The 12,814-nt window shown below is 54.6% G+C and overlaps 1 protein-coding gene across 2 annotated transcripts in view; it reads left to right on the top strand.

Annotated features, from left to right (window-relative positions):
- Positions 1-11,798, top strand: part of LOC111945436 (uncharacterized) — a 93,207-nt gene extending 81,409 nt beyond the window's left edge. Inside the window, exons 2-3 of one of the 2 annotated variants that reach the window (XM_086866575.1) lie at positions 551-1,465; positions 9,818-11,798. In XM_086866575.1, the coding sequence (XP_086722701.1) occupies positions 1,433-1,465; positions 9,818-10,543 (759 nt within the window). In that variant the 5' untranslated portion in view covers positions 551-1,432 and the 3' untranslated portion in view covers positions 10,544-11,798. Of the gene's footprint in view, positions 1-550; positions 1,466-2,529; positions 2,655-9,817 lie in introns of those variants that run through there. The other variant, XM_086866576.1, reaches the window with a different exon arrangement.
- The last annotated feature ends 1,016 nt before the right edge of the window (positions 11,799-12,814 follow it).

The raw sequence follows: 12,814 nt of genomic DNA, 5'->3' as shown, positions 1-12,814 counted from the left end.
GATCTTGCAGGACCCCAAAGCTGAGCCCCTCGGGGGATCTTTGGGGTCCACATGGCCATTGCCCAGTATTGGCTGGGGAGGACATTGGTCCTGGGGACCCCTGGGAAAGCAGAGGAGGGGAACCCCTGGGACCCCCAGAATGGGGAGAGCTGAGAGGGGCGATCCCAGAGCTGGGGGACCCTGGCAGCTTGGAGAGGTGGGAGCCTGGAGAGGAGAGACTCCTGGGATCCCTGGGATCTCAAAGCAGAGCATCAGGGGAGAAGGGACCCCATGGACCCCCAAAAGCCTCTGGATCATCGCTAAGGAGGACCCCAGAGAAGGGGGAACCCCTGGAGCCCTTGGACCCCCATCATCCCAGGGAAGAGAAACCTCTGGAATCCCAAATAGGAAAGACAAGAGATGGGGAAATCCTGGGAGACTTTTTTGGGGCTGAATCTTGATATTTTGGAGATTTTCATGGCCACAAGACTCCTGCTGAGCTCTAGACATGGACTTAGGCAGGAGGAGCCTCTACTCCAAGGCACTCCCACTTTGGTTTCCCCCAAACCAGGATTTGTCATTCCCAAGCCATGGCCAGATGGAGAGGAGGAAAAGCCCTGGAGATCCTGCATGAGGAGGGGCTGCAAACCCAGCCCAGGGAGCTGCAAGGAGGAAAGATCCCCCCTGTGCCAGGAAGGCATCTGGAGATCCTGCCGGAGCTCAGAGCTGGGGGAGAGAGCTCATGGCAGGGAGAAGCCCCACAAATGCTTGGAATGTGGGAAGAGCTTCAGCTGGAGCTCCAACCTCGGGGCACACCAGTGCATTCTGAGTGTGGGAAGAGATTTCCAAGGAGCTCAGGTCTCATCAATGTCAGTGGATTCACACAGAGGAGAGGCCCTTCCGCTGCCCTGACTGTGGGAAGGGCTTCACAAAACTGCACCCTCATCAGGCACCGGCACATCCACACTGGGGAGAGGCCCTACGAGTGTCCCCAGTGTGGGAAGAGCTTCTCACAGAGCTCAACCTTGACCAAACAGATCTTCCTGACTCCCTGTGGGCACCTGGATGAACACAGGGCAGGAACATACATCAGAACACAGACTAACAATGGGAATTGCAGATTGACAGCCCCTGAAGATTCATCAGAATGCAGAGATACACCCACAGCCCCTGGAGAAGCCCATGCCCGAGCAGGGGAATGCCTGAGATGAGGCTGTGACCCCGGGGGACACCTGTGGACAGAGGGGCCCCTGCTGGAGCCCCCTGTCCTGGAAGGTCTGACCCCGTGGCAGAGTGACCCACGCTGCAGCACTGTGAGGGGGCTGCTCCCATGGAAGGGACTCAGGTTGGAGAAGTTCCTGGAGACCTCTCTGGTGGGAGAGATCCCAGAGTGCAGCAGGGGAACAACTCCTGTCCTTGAACAGCAGGAAAAGCCCTGGGAGATGAACTGACCATGGCTCCATTCCCTGTATCCCTGCACTGCCAGGTAAGGATGCAGAGCTGGAAGGAGGGAGGGGTGGAAGGACGGTGCTTTTAAGGGTCTTCTTATTCTCCTGCTCTGAGCTTATTGGCAATAAATTCAATTTATATCTCCTGTTTTGCCCATGACTGTGTTTGATGAGGAAACAGTCTCGGGTCCTTAACTCATGAACCCTTGGTTAAATTTTCTCTCCCTGTGTGGCTGTGGAGGGCAGTGAGAGAGCGGCTGTGGTGGGTGCCTGGACTCGGGCCAGCATCACCCCACAGCAGTGGGACATGTCCTTGTGTGGCCCTGTGCTATGGTGCTACAGGTGCTGTTGCTTTTGTCTCCCTTATGATTTTATCTTTTGCATTAAATGCTTGTGAAGTGCCCCCGGTGACCCTCGTTATTCCCTCGGCTCCGGTATCCCCGTCCCTTCCCCTGCTCCCTGTCCCACGTTCCATCCCGGCTGGCGGAGCCTTGGAGCTGCCGTGGGGGCCGTGGGGCTGCCCCGGGGGCTGCGCCCCGAGCCGGGGCCCCTTCCCAGTGCTCCCAGTGTGCCGCTCCAGCCTGGAGCAGCCAGCGAGGGCTTCAGCTGGGACGGCAGAGAGGCGCTGCTGGGGGGTCCCGGTTCACTTTGGTTTGGTTTTGGTAATTTTGGGAGTTTTGTGCAAGAAATCTCTCCTCTCCTCCACTCAGCTGAAGGGGTTTGGAGGGCGGGTTCCCTTTTTTGGGGGAAATCAAAGCGATGCACTGATGCTCCTAATTAGATGTGCATGAGGCTCCAGAGTTTCCCGCTGAGCCGGAGGCACCCAGCAGCCAGGGCTGGGCAAGGCGGGCCGGGAGCTGAGGAGAACTTTGTTTGTGTTGGGAGCTCAATGGCGGCTCGGGCCGGGCCCGTTCCAGGGCTGTTCCTCATCCCCGCCTTTCCCCTCACGCAGCCCGGGGCGGGCCCTGAGAGCGCGGGGCGGGGCTGTGCCGTGTGCAGAGCCCGCCGCTGGCTGCTATTGGCTGCTGCTGCCGTCACTCGTGGCACTGGCGCGCGCTGATTGGGTAGAGCGGGGACAAGCCCGGCCCCGCTGGCGCCCCCAGGGCGGCCGTGGGGCAGGAGAGCCGCCATTGCCGGAGCGTCTGTGCGGGCCCGGCAGCGGCGGCAGCAGCGGCCGGAGCCCGGTGAGGCGGCGGCGGAGCTCGGAGGCGGCCCCGGCCATCGCAGGTGGGAGCCGCGCTCGGTTCTGCGGGGGCTCGGGGCTCGCTGCGGGCCCGGGAGGGGGCAGCAGGGGCTTTGGCGGGTGGCTTGTGCCGTGGCCGGCCCGTGTTGGCCCTGGGCTGAGGGCGCTGCGGCAGCGGCTGCCCGCGGTCTCCTTGCCGCTGGGGCCTCGGCAGGAGGCGGTGGCGGAGCAGCGCTGGCTCGTCCCGCTTCGTGTCGGGAGGCCGGAGGTGGCTGCGCTGTGCCCGGGGCCGGGCGGGAAAATTCCCGGCGCCAGAGGTTTGTGTGGCCCAAGGAGCCAGAGGAGTGGTGTGCGAGTGACTTTATTGCTGCCCAAAGGGAGAGGCCATGGGGCATTTGCCGTGCGCTCTCTCCAGTTCTTGGAGGACGCGGCCTCGTTTTTGTCCTGATTTTCCCGGCCGCATGTCCCTGTCCCTTTGCCCAACACTGGCCGAGGTGCTTGGAAGGTTCAGCCTTCCCGATCCGCCTACTGCATGTCCTTTTTGTATAACACCCGATATTCGTGGCTCTGTGAAGTGTTTGTTCTTCTGGGAGTTCAGGAATGTAGCGGGACTTGGTCTGAGCAGCAGTCCTTGTCAATTAGTAACATTTTCTGAAAATGATGGTTTCTCCCTTTGTTGCCTTATGTACAAGTCCCTGTCCCTATCTCCAAGCAGATTCACTCATTGCCTCTGTTTTTTCTTCCTGGAATCAGCCCGATTCCTCCTGCAGGCAGGAAGCCCCTGGGCCATTGTGCAGGCTTTGTCCCATCAGTGTTAATTTGCATTTCTAAAGCTCCTCTCCTGGCTGCCTGGAGCAAAGCTTCTCTTCCAGGGCAGACATCCCGTGACTCACACGTGGCCCCCCACAGATCTGCTATTTTTTTTTTTTAAACAATATTCTAATAATTGTTTATGTGTTAAAGCACCAGCTTTAAAGCTCTTCTAGTTTTCAAAGTGCAGCTTAAAGGGGAACATCAAAAAACTCATACCATCATTTTGTCATGACTAAGAGTCAAGTACAAATATAAAACAAAAATGAGAAAGCAATCAAGTGTTTTCTTTTCATTCTTATAGGACTAAAACTGATTCTCACACCACTGGCCCAAACAGAACCGACAATAGAGAAGTAAAATTATTACAAAAAATTACTCTAACGGTGTAATCCTTTCACTGAAACTGAGAAAAGCAAAAACTATTCAACAGTGTCTTTAGAAAAATAAGGCATTACTTGATTCTGGCCAGAATGTGCAACAGGAATCATTTCATGCACACTTAGGCTGGGTGTGCAGAGAAAATCATTCCATGACACACGAGTTTGACTAGATTTTTCTAAATTTATACACTCTGACACCATAGAAATCCCTTGCTTTATTGTTCATTGGTTTGATTTGAAGGTGTGGAGTTGTTAGGATTTGGTTTCCTGTTTGCAGCCGGATTTCTGTGCCTGTGATGGGAATTAGGTGGGCACTCCGGGATTTCCTGCTCAGCCTTTTCCAGACCAGGTGTCTCCAGCTGTGCCTGGGGCAGTTTCTGGGTAGATGTTGGTTGATGTTTGCTGCTGGGTGTTGATGTTTTGTTGATGGTCGTTATCTTGGTGGGAATCTTTTGGGCTATTCCCAGTCTGTTGAGATGTTAATTTCATCTCTGCTGAGTGGTGGAACATCCCTTAAAAAAACCTTTAAATTTCCTTTCCCCAAGGCAAAGGCAAACCAAGTCCCTTTAGAGAAATAAGATTTGAAGCCATTTTCAAGTTGGTCTATTTTGCCAGCAGCTAATCCCAGGCAGGGCAGAGTGTGAGTGTCATTGAGAGGCAGAGTGGAATTGTCCCGGTGCCTTCCCCAGCAGCTGTGGCGAGGGCAGGCACAGAAAGGCCTGAAGCTGCAAGAGTGAGAGCAAGGATTGTCCCGCAGTGGCTGGAGATGGCAAAGGAGGGTGGCCAGGCCGAGGATTTGAGCAGAGGATCTGTGGGCAGGCGCAGGGGCTTCCCCCGCTGGGGAGCCCTGGCTGCTGCTGCGTTGCCTTCAGTGCAGGCTCAGGGGTGGCCTGTTTAATATTCCCTTGCAGTTCAGATTTCTGAGTCTGGAAGAGCCATGGCTGGGGCATCAATCATTTTATTTTTTTCATTTTGTTAAGTTTTGTTTTCTTTCTTATGTCCACCCCATAACATTGAGACTGTCTGGGGCTAAAGAAGTCACAGAATGTTCTGGCTAGAAGAGAGAATCCTCAATTCATCTCCTGCAATTCCCTGTTAATTGTAAGAATTGTTCAAGCTCCATTTTAGTCCTGAGTAACATTACTTCTCAGATTCACTGGACCCTCTCAGAGTCAATACACCACAAGCCTTCAGTCAAAATGGGTCTCAAAATATTTCAACATTTTCTGTAATGCTTGCCCTTTTTTTAGATACTCACAGCTGGTTTTTAGCCTGAAAATGAAGCCATTTCACAGAGGCTTCCTCTACCTCTTCTTGTTTCTCTGACTGGATCAAGTCATCCACATCCTGCATTAAGCCAGTCCCTGGGGGTGAGGTCAATTGCTTTGATATTTCCTGCAAGGCTTGCCCCAATCAGGCCGGTGCTTCCGTGCATCCCTGCAGAAGGACCGTCCATGTCTTGAGCATTTTCCCTTCTACCTCTCGTTGCCAGCCCAAGGCAGAATTGTGTTTGCATCCTCTGGAAGTGGGCAGATCCCCAGAAAGCATCTTTTGCATCAAGTTGTGAATGGCAGCAGTGTGAGGAGGGCACCTGGTTGAGGCTGGTGTAAGGATCTGAGAGTGTGGGGTGCCTCGGTTTCATCATCTCATTTCTTCTTCTTGGGTCCTGCAGCATTCTGTGGATTCCATTGGATTTCTTGTTTGGCAGGATAGGAGCATTCTAGGGAGCCATCCCTGGCTGCCCAAGCCGTGCCTTGAGCAGGACTCCCAGACAGGCTGTGAGCCCTTCCTTCCCTCCCTTGGAACAGGGGATTGCTTTTCGACACCTCTTGTCCTGGTTGCTTCAGGGAAATTTGGAGAGGCTCCATATCTAATTTTGCCAATTTCCCTGGGTCTGCCCACACTTGTGGGTTCACTTCAGCCATGGCTCTGCCAGACATTTGACACAGAGGTACAACAGAACCAGCCTCTGTATCCCCTTTTGCAACATTAATTTGCATTCCCAATTTAGCCATCAAATCCCTTCCCAGTAAATTACAATCACAATTGTGAGCCAATAAAAGTTCCTGCATTTTATACCCATCCCCCACATCTGTTAATAGTGGCTGAAGAAAACAGACCAGCTCATCTTTCCCACTTAGTGCCTTAATAATTTATATATTCCCTAACACCTTTAGGTGTAAGATTCTGAGTGGATGGAGAGGCCCCTGTGTCCATTAGGAAAGGTCTCCTCTGGATCCAGCCCCACCCTGGATGTTCCCAAGGGCTGCAGTGTGGTGGGTCCCTGGTGGAATGGGAGCTGTGCCACCGCTAAGAATGCGTGTCCATCAAGGGCTGGACTTGCTGGTGCTGAGGGTGCTGCTGTCTGTGCTTGCAGTGTCCTTGTGCCCTGCAGCTGGAAGGCTGATTCCTTGCCAGGGGCTGTTTGGGTGGGCTGTGCCCTGGCCAGGAGGGCAATGCCTGTGCCAGGTGCTTGTGGCCGAGGGTGTCCCCTGGGTGCTGGGGCCCCCTTGGGCCCTGGGCTTGATCCCTCAGGGGCTGTAGGAAGTGTGCCATGGCCTTTGCCTTCAGCTTGGCCTTTTGCTCATCCCTTGCTGCATTCAGCTGCTGAGCCTTTGTGAGCAAGTGCTGCAGGGGCTTCTTCTGTCGCTGCTGCAGCCCCCTCAGTGCCTGTGGGTGCTCATCGTGTGGCAGCTGCTGAGCTTTCTGCAAAATCCTTCCTTTCTCCAGGGACCCAGCAGGAAATGCTTAAAAGATCATGTGGATCCTTGCAGGTCTGATCCCCATTTGTGAGCTGTTCCTTCCTCGTGCTGGCTGTGCTGAGGCTCCCCTCCCCAGCCCGTATCCCAGAGCCGGTCCCTGTCCTGCCGCAGTGTCCAAAGGCGGCCCCCACGGCGGGCAGGGCCGGCAGCTCCACGGGGCCGGGCAGCGGCCGGGGCGTCCCGCAGCCTCCTGGGGGCCGGGGGCCACTGCCGGCCCTGCCCGGGGGGTGCTGGGCTCAGGCAGCGCCCGGCGCTGAGCCCCGGCTGCCCCACAGCCCCGGCCCGGCCCCACAGCTCCCCACAGGCCCCCAGCCCGTGCTCCCGGTGCCGCAGCTCTGCGCCCGCTCCTGCCGCTCCCAGCTCAGAGAAACCCCCTGAAATCCTCACCTCCTTGTTTTCCTGTCCTCCAAAACTGGGATACAAAGGATCTGCTGGCAAATTCTGAGGATAAGAGCCTTCTGGAAAACATCACAATCCTCAGTATTTTTCTCTTTTTCCTCTTTTATATAATCCTTTTTCTTACCCCATGGGTTGCTCCTGCTGCTTCTTGCCTTAAGCACATTCCTGCACACTCCCCTTCAGCCAATCCCTTCCCAGCACACCAACACCATCCATGCCCTGTTGTCTAAATCCCTTCTGGACTTCCCTTCTTGCCCCCCTGGGTGTCCATGTCCTTAATTCCCTCTGGGAGAATGTGCAAACGACCTCCACATGCTCCCAAGGGACTCTTGAGAGATATTTTGGGATCCTCATCCTTTTTGCTGGGACCCCATTGTGGCTTTCCCTTTTGTCCCCTCCCTGGGTGCCCTGCCATGTTCACTCCCCGAAGATGCCACTGTAGTCACTGCTGAGATTTTCAGTGCTCTCTCCCTGCCGACTCTTGAGAGCCGCCCTGATCCGTCACTCGTCTGTCTCCTGCTCACTCTCGGGTACCCAATCAATGCCCGGTGCTGCCGCCAGCCGAGGGAGCCGATCCCCCAAACTGGGTGAGGCCCCTTCAGCTGCACTCACTGCCCGCCGGCCCGGACGGTGGAAGGAATTGCGGAGGAGCCCCAAGGTGTGTGGAAAAATTGACATCCCCAGAGGTTTCTGTCCAAAAGGAGGACAGAGGAGTCCTGTAACAGTAATTGTATTCATAAAAAAGGGTGTGCCCATGGGACATTTCCCATGGGGTCTCTCCTGTTGTTGGCAGACACAGCCTCCTTTTCATCCTGATTTTCTTGGTCACATCTCCCTTTCCCCATTGGCTGAAGTCCTGGAGAGGCACAGACTTCCCAATGCACCTCCTACATACCCCCTTAATATGCACCCCACTTTTGTATAGCTAAGGGTATTGATGTCTGTGTTAAGTCTTTGTTGTTCTTCCGGAAGTTGATGAATTTAGCAGGACCTTGGCTGAGCAGCAGTCTGTGTCATCAATTCATAACATTTTGTGCAGCTGATGGCTCCTCCTGTCACTTCCTTATGTCCACATCCCTGGCCCTATGTGCAATGAGGTTGAGGGGATCAGTTTGTCTAGAGGCTTTGTTGTTGTTCCTTTGCTGGGGTTCCCCCGTTTTGGGGCCATCCCCCCTGGAGCAGGGTGTCCCCCCTTGGTGCAGGCGCAGGGCTCAGGCAGGGCTGAGCCAATCAGAGCGCGCGGCGCTGATGACTCATCAGTGTCCAGGCAGAGCCGCAGCTGCCAGCGTTCCCCAGCTGGAGCCCAGCTGCGCCCCTCCCCCCCGGGCCTTGGCGTCCCCCTGGAGGGGAATTTGGGGAGGTGGGAGGGGGGAGCGCCAAGGCCGGGCCCCCCCGCGCTGTGGTGGCGGGAGCGGCTGCAGTGGGGAGCGAGTGCGGGCGGAAGCGGCCGAGAGCCCAGCGCTGCCCCAGGCCGAGCTGGCCCAGCTGCATCCGTGCCCCTGCGGTGGGATGCTGTGGGACTGGGGGGGAAGAGGGAGGCGGCAGTGGGTGCTGGGCCTGGGGGCAGGAGGAGAAGGGAAGGAGAAGCAGGGTTGAGGAAAAAAACGGTCAAAATATATGTACCTGGGGTTGTGCAGAACGAGGAGGAGGAGTGTGAGGTCGAGTAGGGACACAGGAGGAGGAGGAGGAGCAGGGAGAGGAAGCAGCACGAAGTTCATCCCTGTATCTGCAGCTCCCCCAGCCTCAGGTGCATTGCCTCCCCACATGCAGCGGGTGACCACAGTGGGCAATCCACGATTTTTATGGGGCTGAATCTTGGTGTTTCTGAGCCTTACTGTGGTAAACGTTGCTGCTTTAGTTTCTTGCAGGGGTTGAACCTTTCTATTGTGCAGGGGGTTTGGGCTGAATCTTGTTGTTTGGTTTGTTTGTGATCTGTGTTTTGTTGTTTGGGCTGAATCTTGTTGTTTTTGAGGTTCCTACAGACGCAAGATGCCCAATGTCTTTCTGAGACGAACCTGGGCAAGGAGGCATGTAGGAGACACATGGAGGGTGGACGGTCTGAGACTCGGCAGAGACCTCTATAGTCGAGTTAGATGTTAGTTGTTTATTTCAGGGCGTGGGAGAGAGAGAGAGGGAGAGCCTGCCATGAGCCGACAGATAGAGCGCAAAGCAGGCTCGGAGAGAACAATACAAAAGGGGGTAAAATATGAATACATGAGTTCAAGACTTTAAGATTGCTAAGAAAGAGAGTAACAGAACAGAAGTGAGAGAGACAGGAAAAAGAGGATAAAGAAGAGGAAGAAAGAGCAGGAAAAAGAGAGCAGCAAGAGTGTAGAAAGCATGAGGCAAGAAGGCTAAGAGAAACAAGAGAGCTAAGAGAGAGCCGAGAGAGTAGCAAGAGAGCCAAGAGTTAAGAGAGACTAAGAGAACCAAGAGAACTCTCTTTTACAATTACATATATAACCTATACATTGAATATTCTATTCCTTTACTAACCAATCTTTCTAAGTATCCTAATACAGTAACATTTGTGTTCGACCTATAGAAATCGCTGGTTTTGCATATTTTTAGTTATCTCGGGGTTCTTCAGACCTTTCCTTATAAGGCTGGGAAGAGGGGTCTCAGCTTGGTTTTACTGGGGAAAAGAACGTGCTCTGGCACGTCAGCTTGGTTTCTTTGAATTATTCAAACTGTGCTTTCATTTGTATTTCTTCCTTAGCCTTTCTGGCTAAAGAGTCATATTTATAATTTCTTTCTAATTCTGCATTCCCAACAGAGGCACCCCCAGCCCAAGGCACTCTCCTCTCTTTTTTTCCTCCTAACCAGGAATTTTCATTCCCAAATTTTTTCCAGATGGAAGAGGAGGAGGAAAAGCCCTGGAGATCCCGCACAAGGAGGGGCTGCAAACCCAGTCCAGGGAGCTGCGAGGAGGAAAGATCCCCCCAGTGCCAGGAACACGGCCAGAGATCCAGCTGGAGCTCAGAGCTGGGGGAGAAGCCCCACAAGTGCTTGGAATGTGGGAAGGGCTTCAGAAAGAGCTCCTACCTGCTCCAGCACCAGAGGATCCACTCTGGGGAAAAGCCCTACGAGTGTGGGGAATGTGGGAAGAGCTTCAACCAGAGCTCCAACCTTTGGAAACACCAGAGGATCCACATGGGGGAACGGCCCTTTGAGTGTGGGAAATGTGGGAAGAGCTTCAGAGAGATCTCTAATTTGATGAGACACCAGGTGATCCACACAGGGGAACGGCCCTACACCTGCTTGGAATGTGGGAAGAGCTTTGGGTGGAGCTCCGGTCTGAGGGCACACCGGCGCATCCACACTGGGGAGAGGCCCTACGAGTGTCCCCAGTGTGGGAAGAGGTTTCAGACCAGCTCCAGTGTCCTCCTACATGAGCGGATTCACACAGACGAGAGGCCCTTCCGCTGCCCCGACTGCGGGAAGGGCTTCAAGCAGAACTCCACCCTCACCGTCCACCGGCGCATCCACACTGGGGAGAGACCCTACGAGTGTCCCCAGTGTGGGAAGAGCTTCTCCACCAGCTCAACCTTGACCCGACACCAACGGAGGCACCAGTAAGGGAAGCCCTGCGAGTGCCCCAAGTGTGGGAAGAGCTTCGTGCGCTGCTCCAGCTCCATCCCCCATGGGAGGATGGGCGTTGGATGATCCCCAGTGACCCCCGTTGGGCAGAGCCCTGGTGATCCGTGGTCCTGGTGATCCGTGTTGGGAAGACACCTGGCTGGGAGGCTCCACATCTTCCTGGCTCCCTGTGGGCACCTGGATGAAAGCAGGGGAATGAAAATCTAACAGGATACAGAATGACAGTGGGAATTGTTGACTTTATATCCTCAAGAAAATTTTGCCTCAGGAGCTGTGTGGGCAGAGAAAAGGGGGTGACACCGGGCTTGGGGGCCCAGAGGGGAGCACAAACGCTCTGGGTGAGGGAGACACGACCCCCAGAACCCTCCCTCACCTTCCTGTGCAGGCAGAAGCCGAGCCCCAGTGCCAAGAAGACGAAGCCCAACACTGAGACTCCAATCCCCATCAGCATCTTGCGTTGGGCAGCGTTTGATGGCATCCCTGGGGCATCTGCAGAGGTCAGGACCCCCAAAACCTCTCACAGACACCCCAAGCCTCTCCAAGGACCCTCCCAGTCTCTCCCAGCCCATCCAGGACCCTCTGAAACCTCCTTTGGAGTCACTAATTTTAAACAATTAAGAATTTTAGAAAAATTACAGATCTTGGCTAGAGATAGGCCTTGCTGGAAGTAGTTAGAGTTAATGATGAAGTGAGAAGCAGGATTTGAGATAATGAATCTCGGACTTAGATAAAAAATTACTTGTCATTGTATGTTTGTTCAGCTGTGCTTATAATGAGAAAAGAGAAACTGATAAACGGGTTCAGGAAGATCACAGACCTTGCATCTGGAAACCCATTTCAAAGTCACAAGGGAGGAAACTGGAGTTGTACCAAATGTCATTTGTAATGTCAACCATTGTAAAGGTAGAAAGGTGAGAGTGAGGAAGAGCGGTTTTCCTTCATCTCCTGATGACCCCTCCACACCAAAACGACCCCCTCCTCAAATTGGGGAGCCAACCATGCAGGTGTAATGACTTTTTAAACTGATTACCGTACATTTTAATCCAAAGTGGGGAACGGAAAGTGTTAGCATTATGCATATGCATTAGTATTAATATGTATTAGTATTTTGGATATTCAAGACTTTTGTAAATAAATTCACACTGGAATCTTTTGTCAACTTGCAGTGCGTATTAAGGGGTGACTCCCGCACTCGCCCAGTGCTGTGATTAAACATCCACTGTGTAACTTTAAATTGTTGGAGAGGTTTTTTGTCCATTAACAGATTGATGTTGATACTGGATCAATATTGCTATTTTGGTAAATCACTGCCAGTCTCTTCCCAGCCTCCCCAGGACCCACCAGAGCCCCTCCTGTTCCTCTCAGGATCCCACAGCCCCCTCCCAATTTCCCCCCACTGCCTCAGGACCTTCAGACCCTCTCCCAGTCCCTTTCCAGCCCCACCAGGACTCATCAAGACTCCTCCCAGTCTCTTCCAGCACAACCAACCTCATCCCAATCCCTGCTTTCCAATGCCCAATCTCCTTCCAGCTCCTCCAGGCTCACTCAAATCCTTCCCAGTGACGCCCAGCACCCCCAAACTCCCTCGCAGGGTCCACCAGGACCCCCAGAACCCCATCCCACCCTCCCCAACATCCTTTAATCCCCTTCCCAGCCATCCTAAGCACCTCAATCCCTTTCCCAGTTTAAACCAGTCTGTCTCAAACTCCCTCCCAGTTCCTCCCAGCACACCCCAATCCCCCTCTGGGCCCCCCCAGTGCCTCCCCCGCTGCCCCCGGCGCTGTGGGGGCCGGGCCGTGCCCCAGTGCCGGCTCAGGGGGTGCTCCAGGCTGCCGTGCTGCACCTGGCAGCTGGAGCTGAGCCCGCATTGCCGGGGGCGGTTTCCAGCAGCACCAGGAGCTGCTGGCTCCAGTCCCCGCTGGGGAGCACGGCAGTGGCCAGCACGTGGCCCGAGAGCTGCTGCTGGCCCTGGGAGCAGCTCAGCTGGATGTGGGCAGGGGAGAAATCCATCAGGGAGCAGAGCAGGCGGCCGGGGCCGGGCTGGGAGCTGGAGGGCACCAGCGAGATGGACACGCTGGGATGGGCACTGGGAGAGATGGGACACGAGTTGTGTGGCATTGAGAGGGACTGGGAATGGACTGGCAGGGACTGGGATGGCACTGAAAGAGATGAGAGTGGATACTGGGACACTGGAAGAGAGCGTGGAGGTCTGGGAGTGAAGTGAGAATGAATTAGGAATAGACTGGGAAT

This window comes from Cyanistes caeruleus, chromosome 31, assembly GCF_971803275.1.
Source record: "Cyanistes caeruleus chromosome 31, bCyaCae1.hap1.1, whole genome shotgun sequence".
Taxonomy (NCBI): domain Eukaryota; kingdom Metazoa; phylum Chordata; class Aves; order Passeriformes; family Paridae; genus Cyanistes; species Cyanistes caeruleus.
Note: the sequence above shows the minus strand (reverse complement) of the source record. Positions and strands in the feature narration are given on the sequence as shown.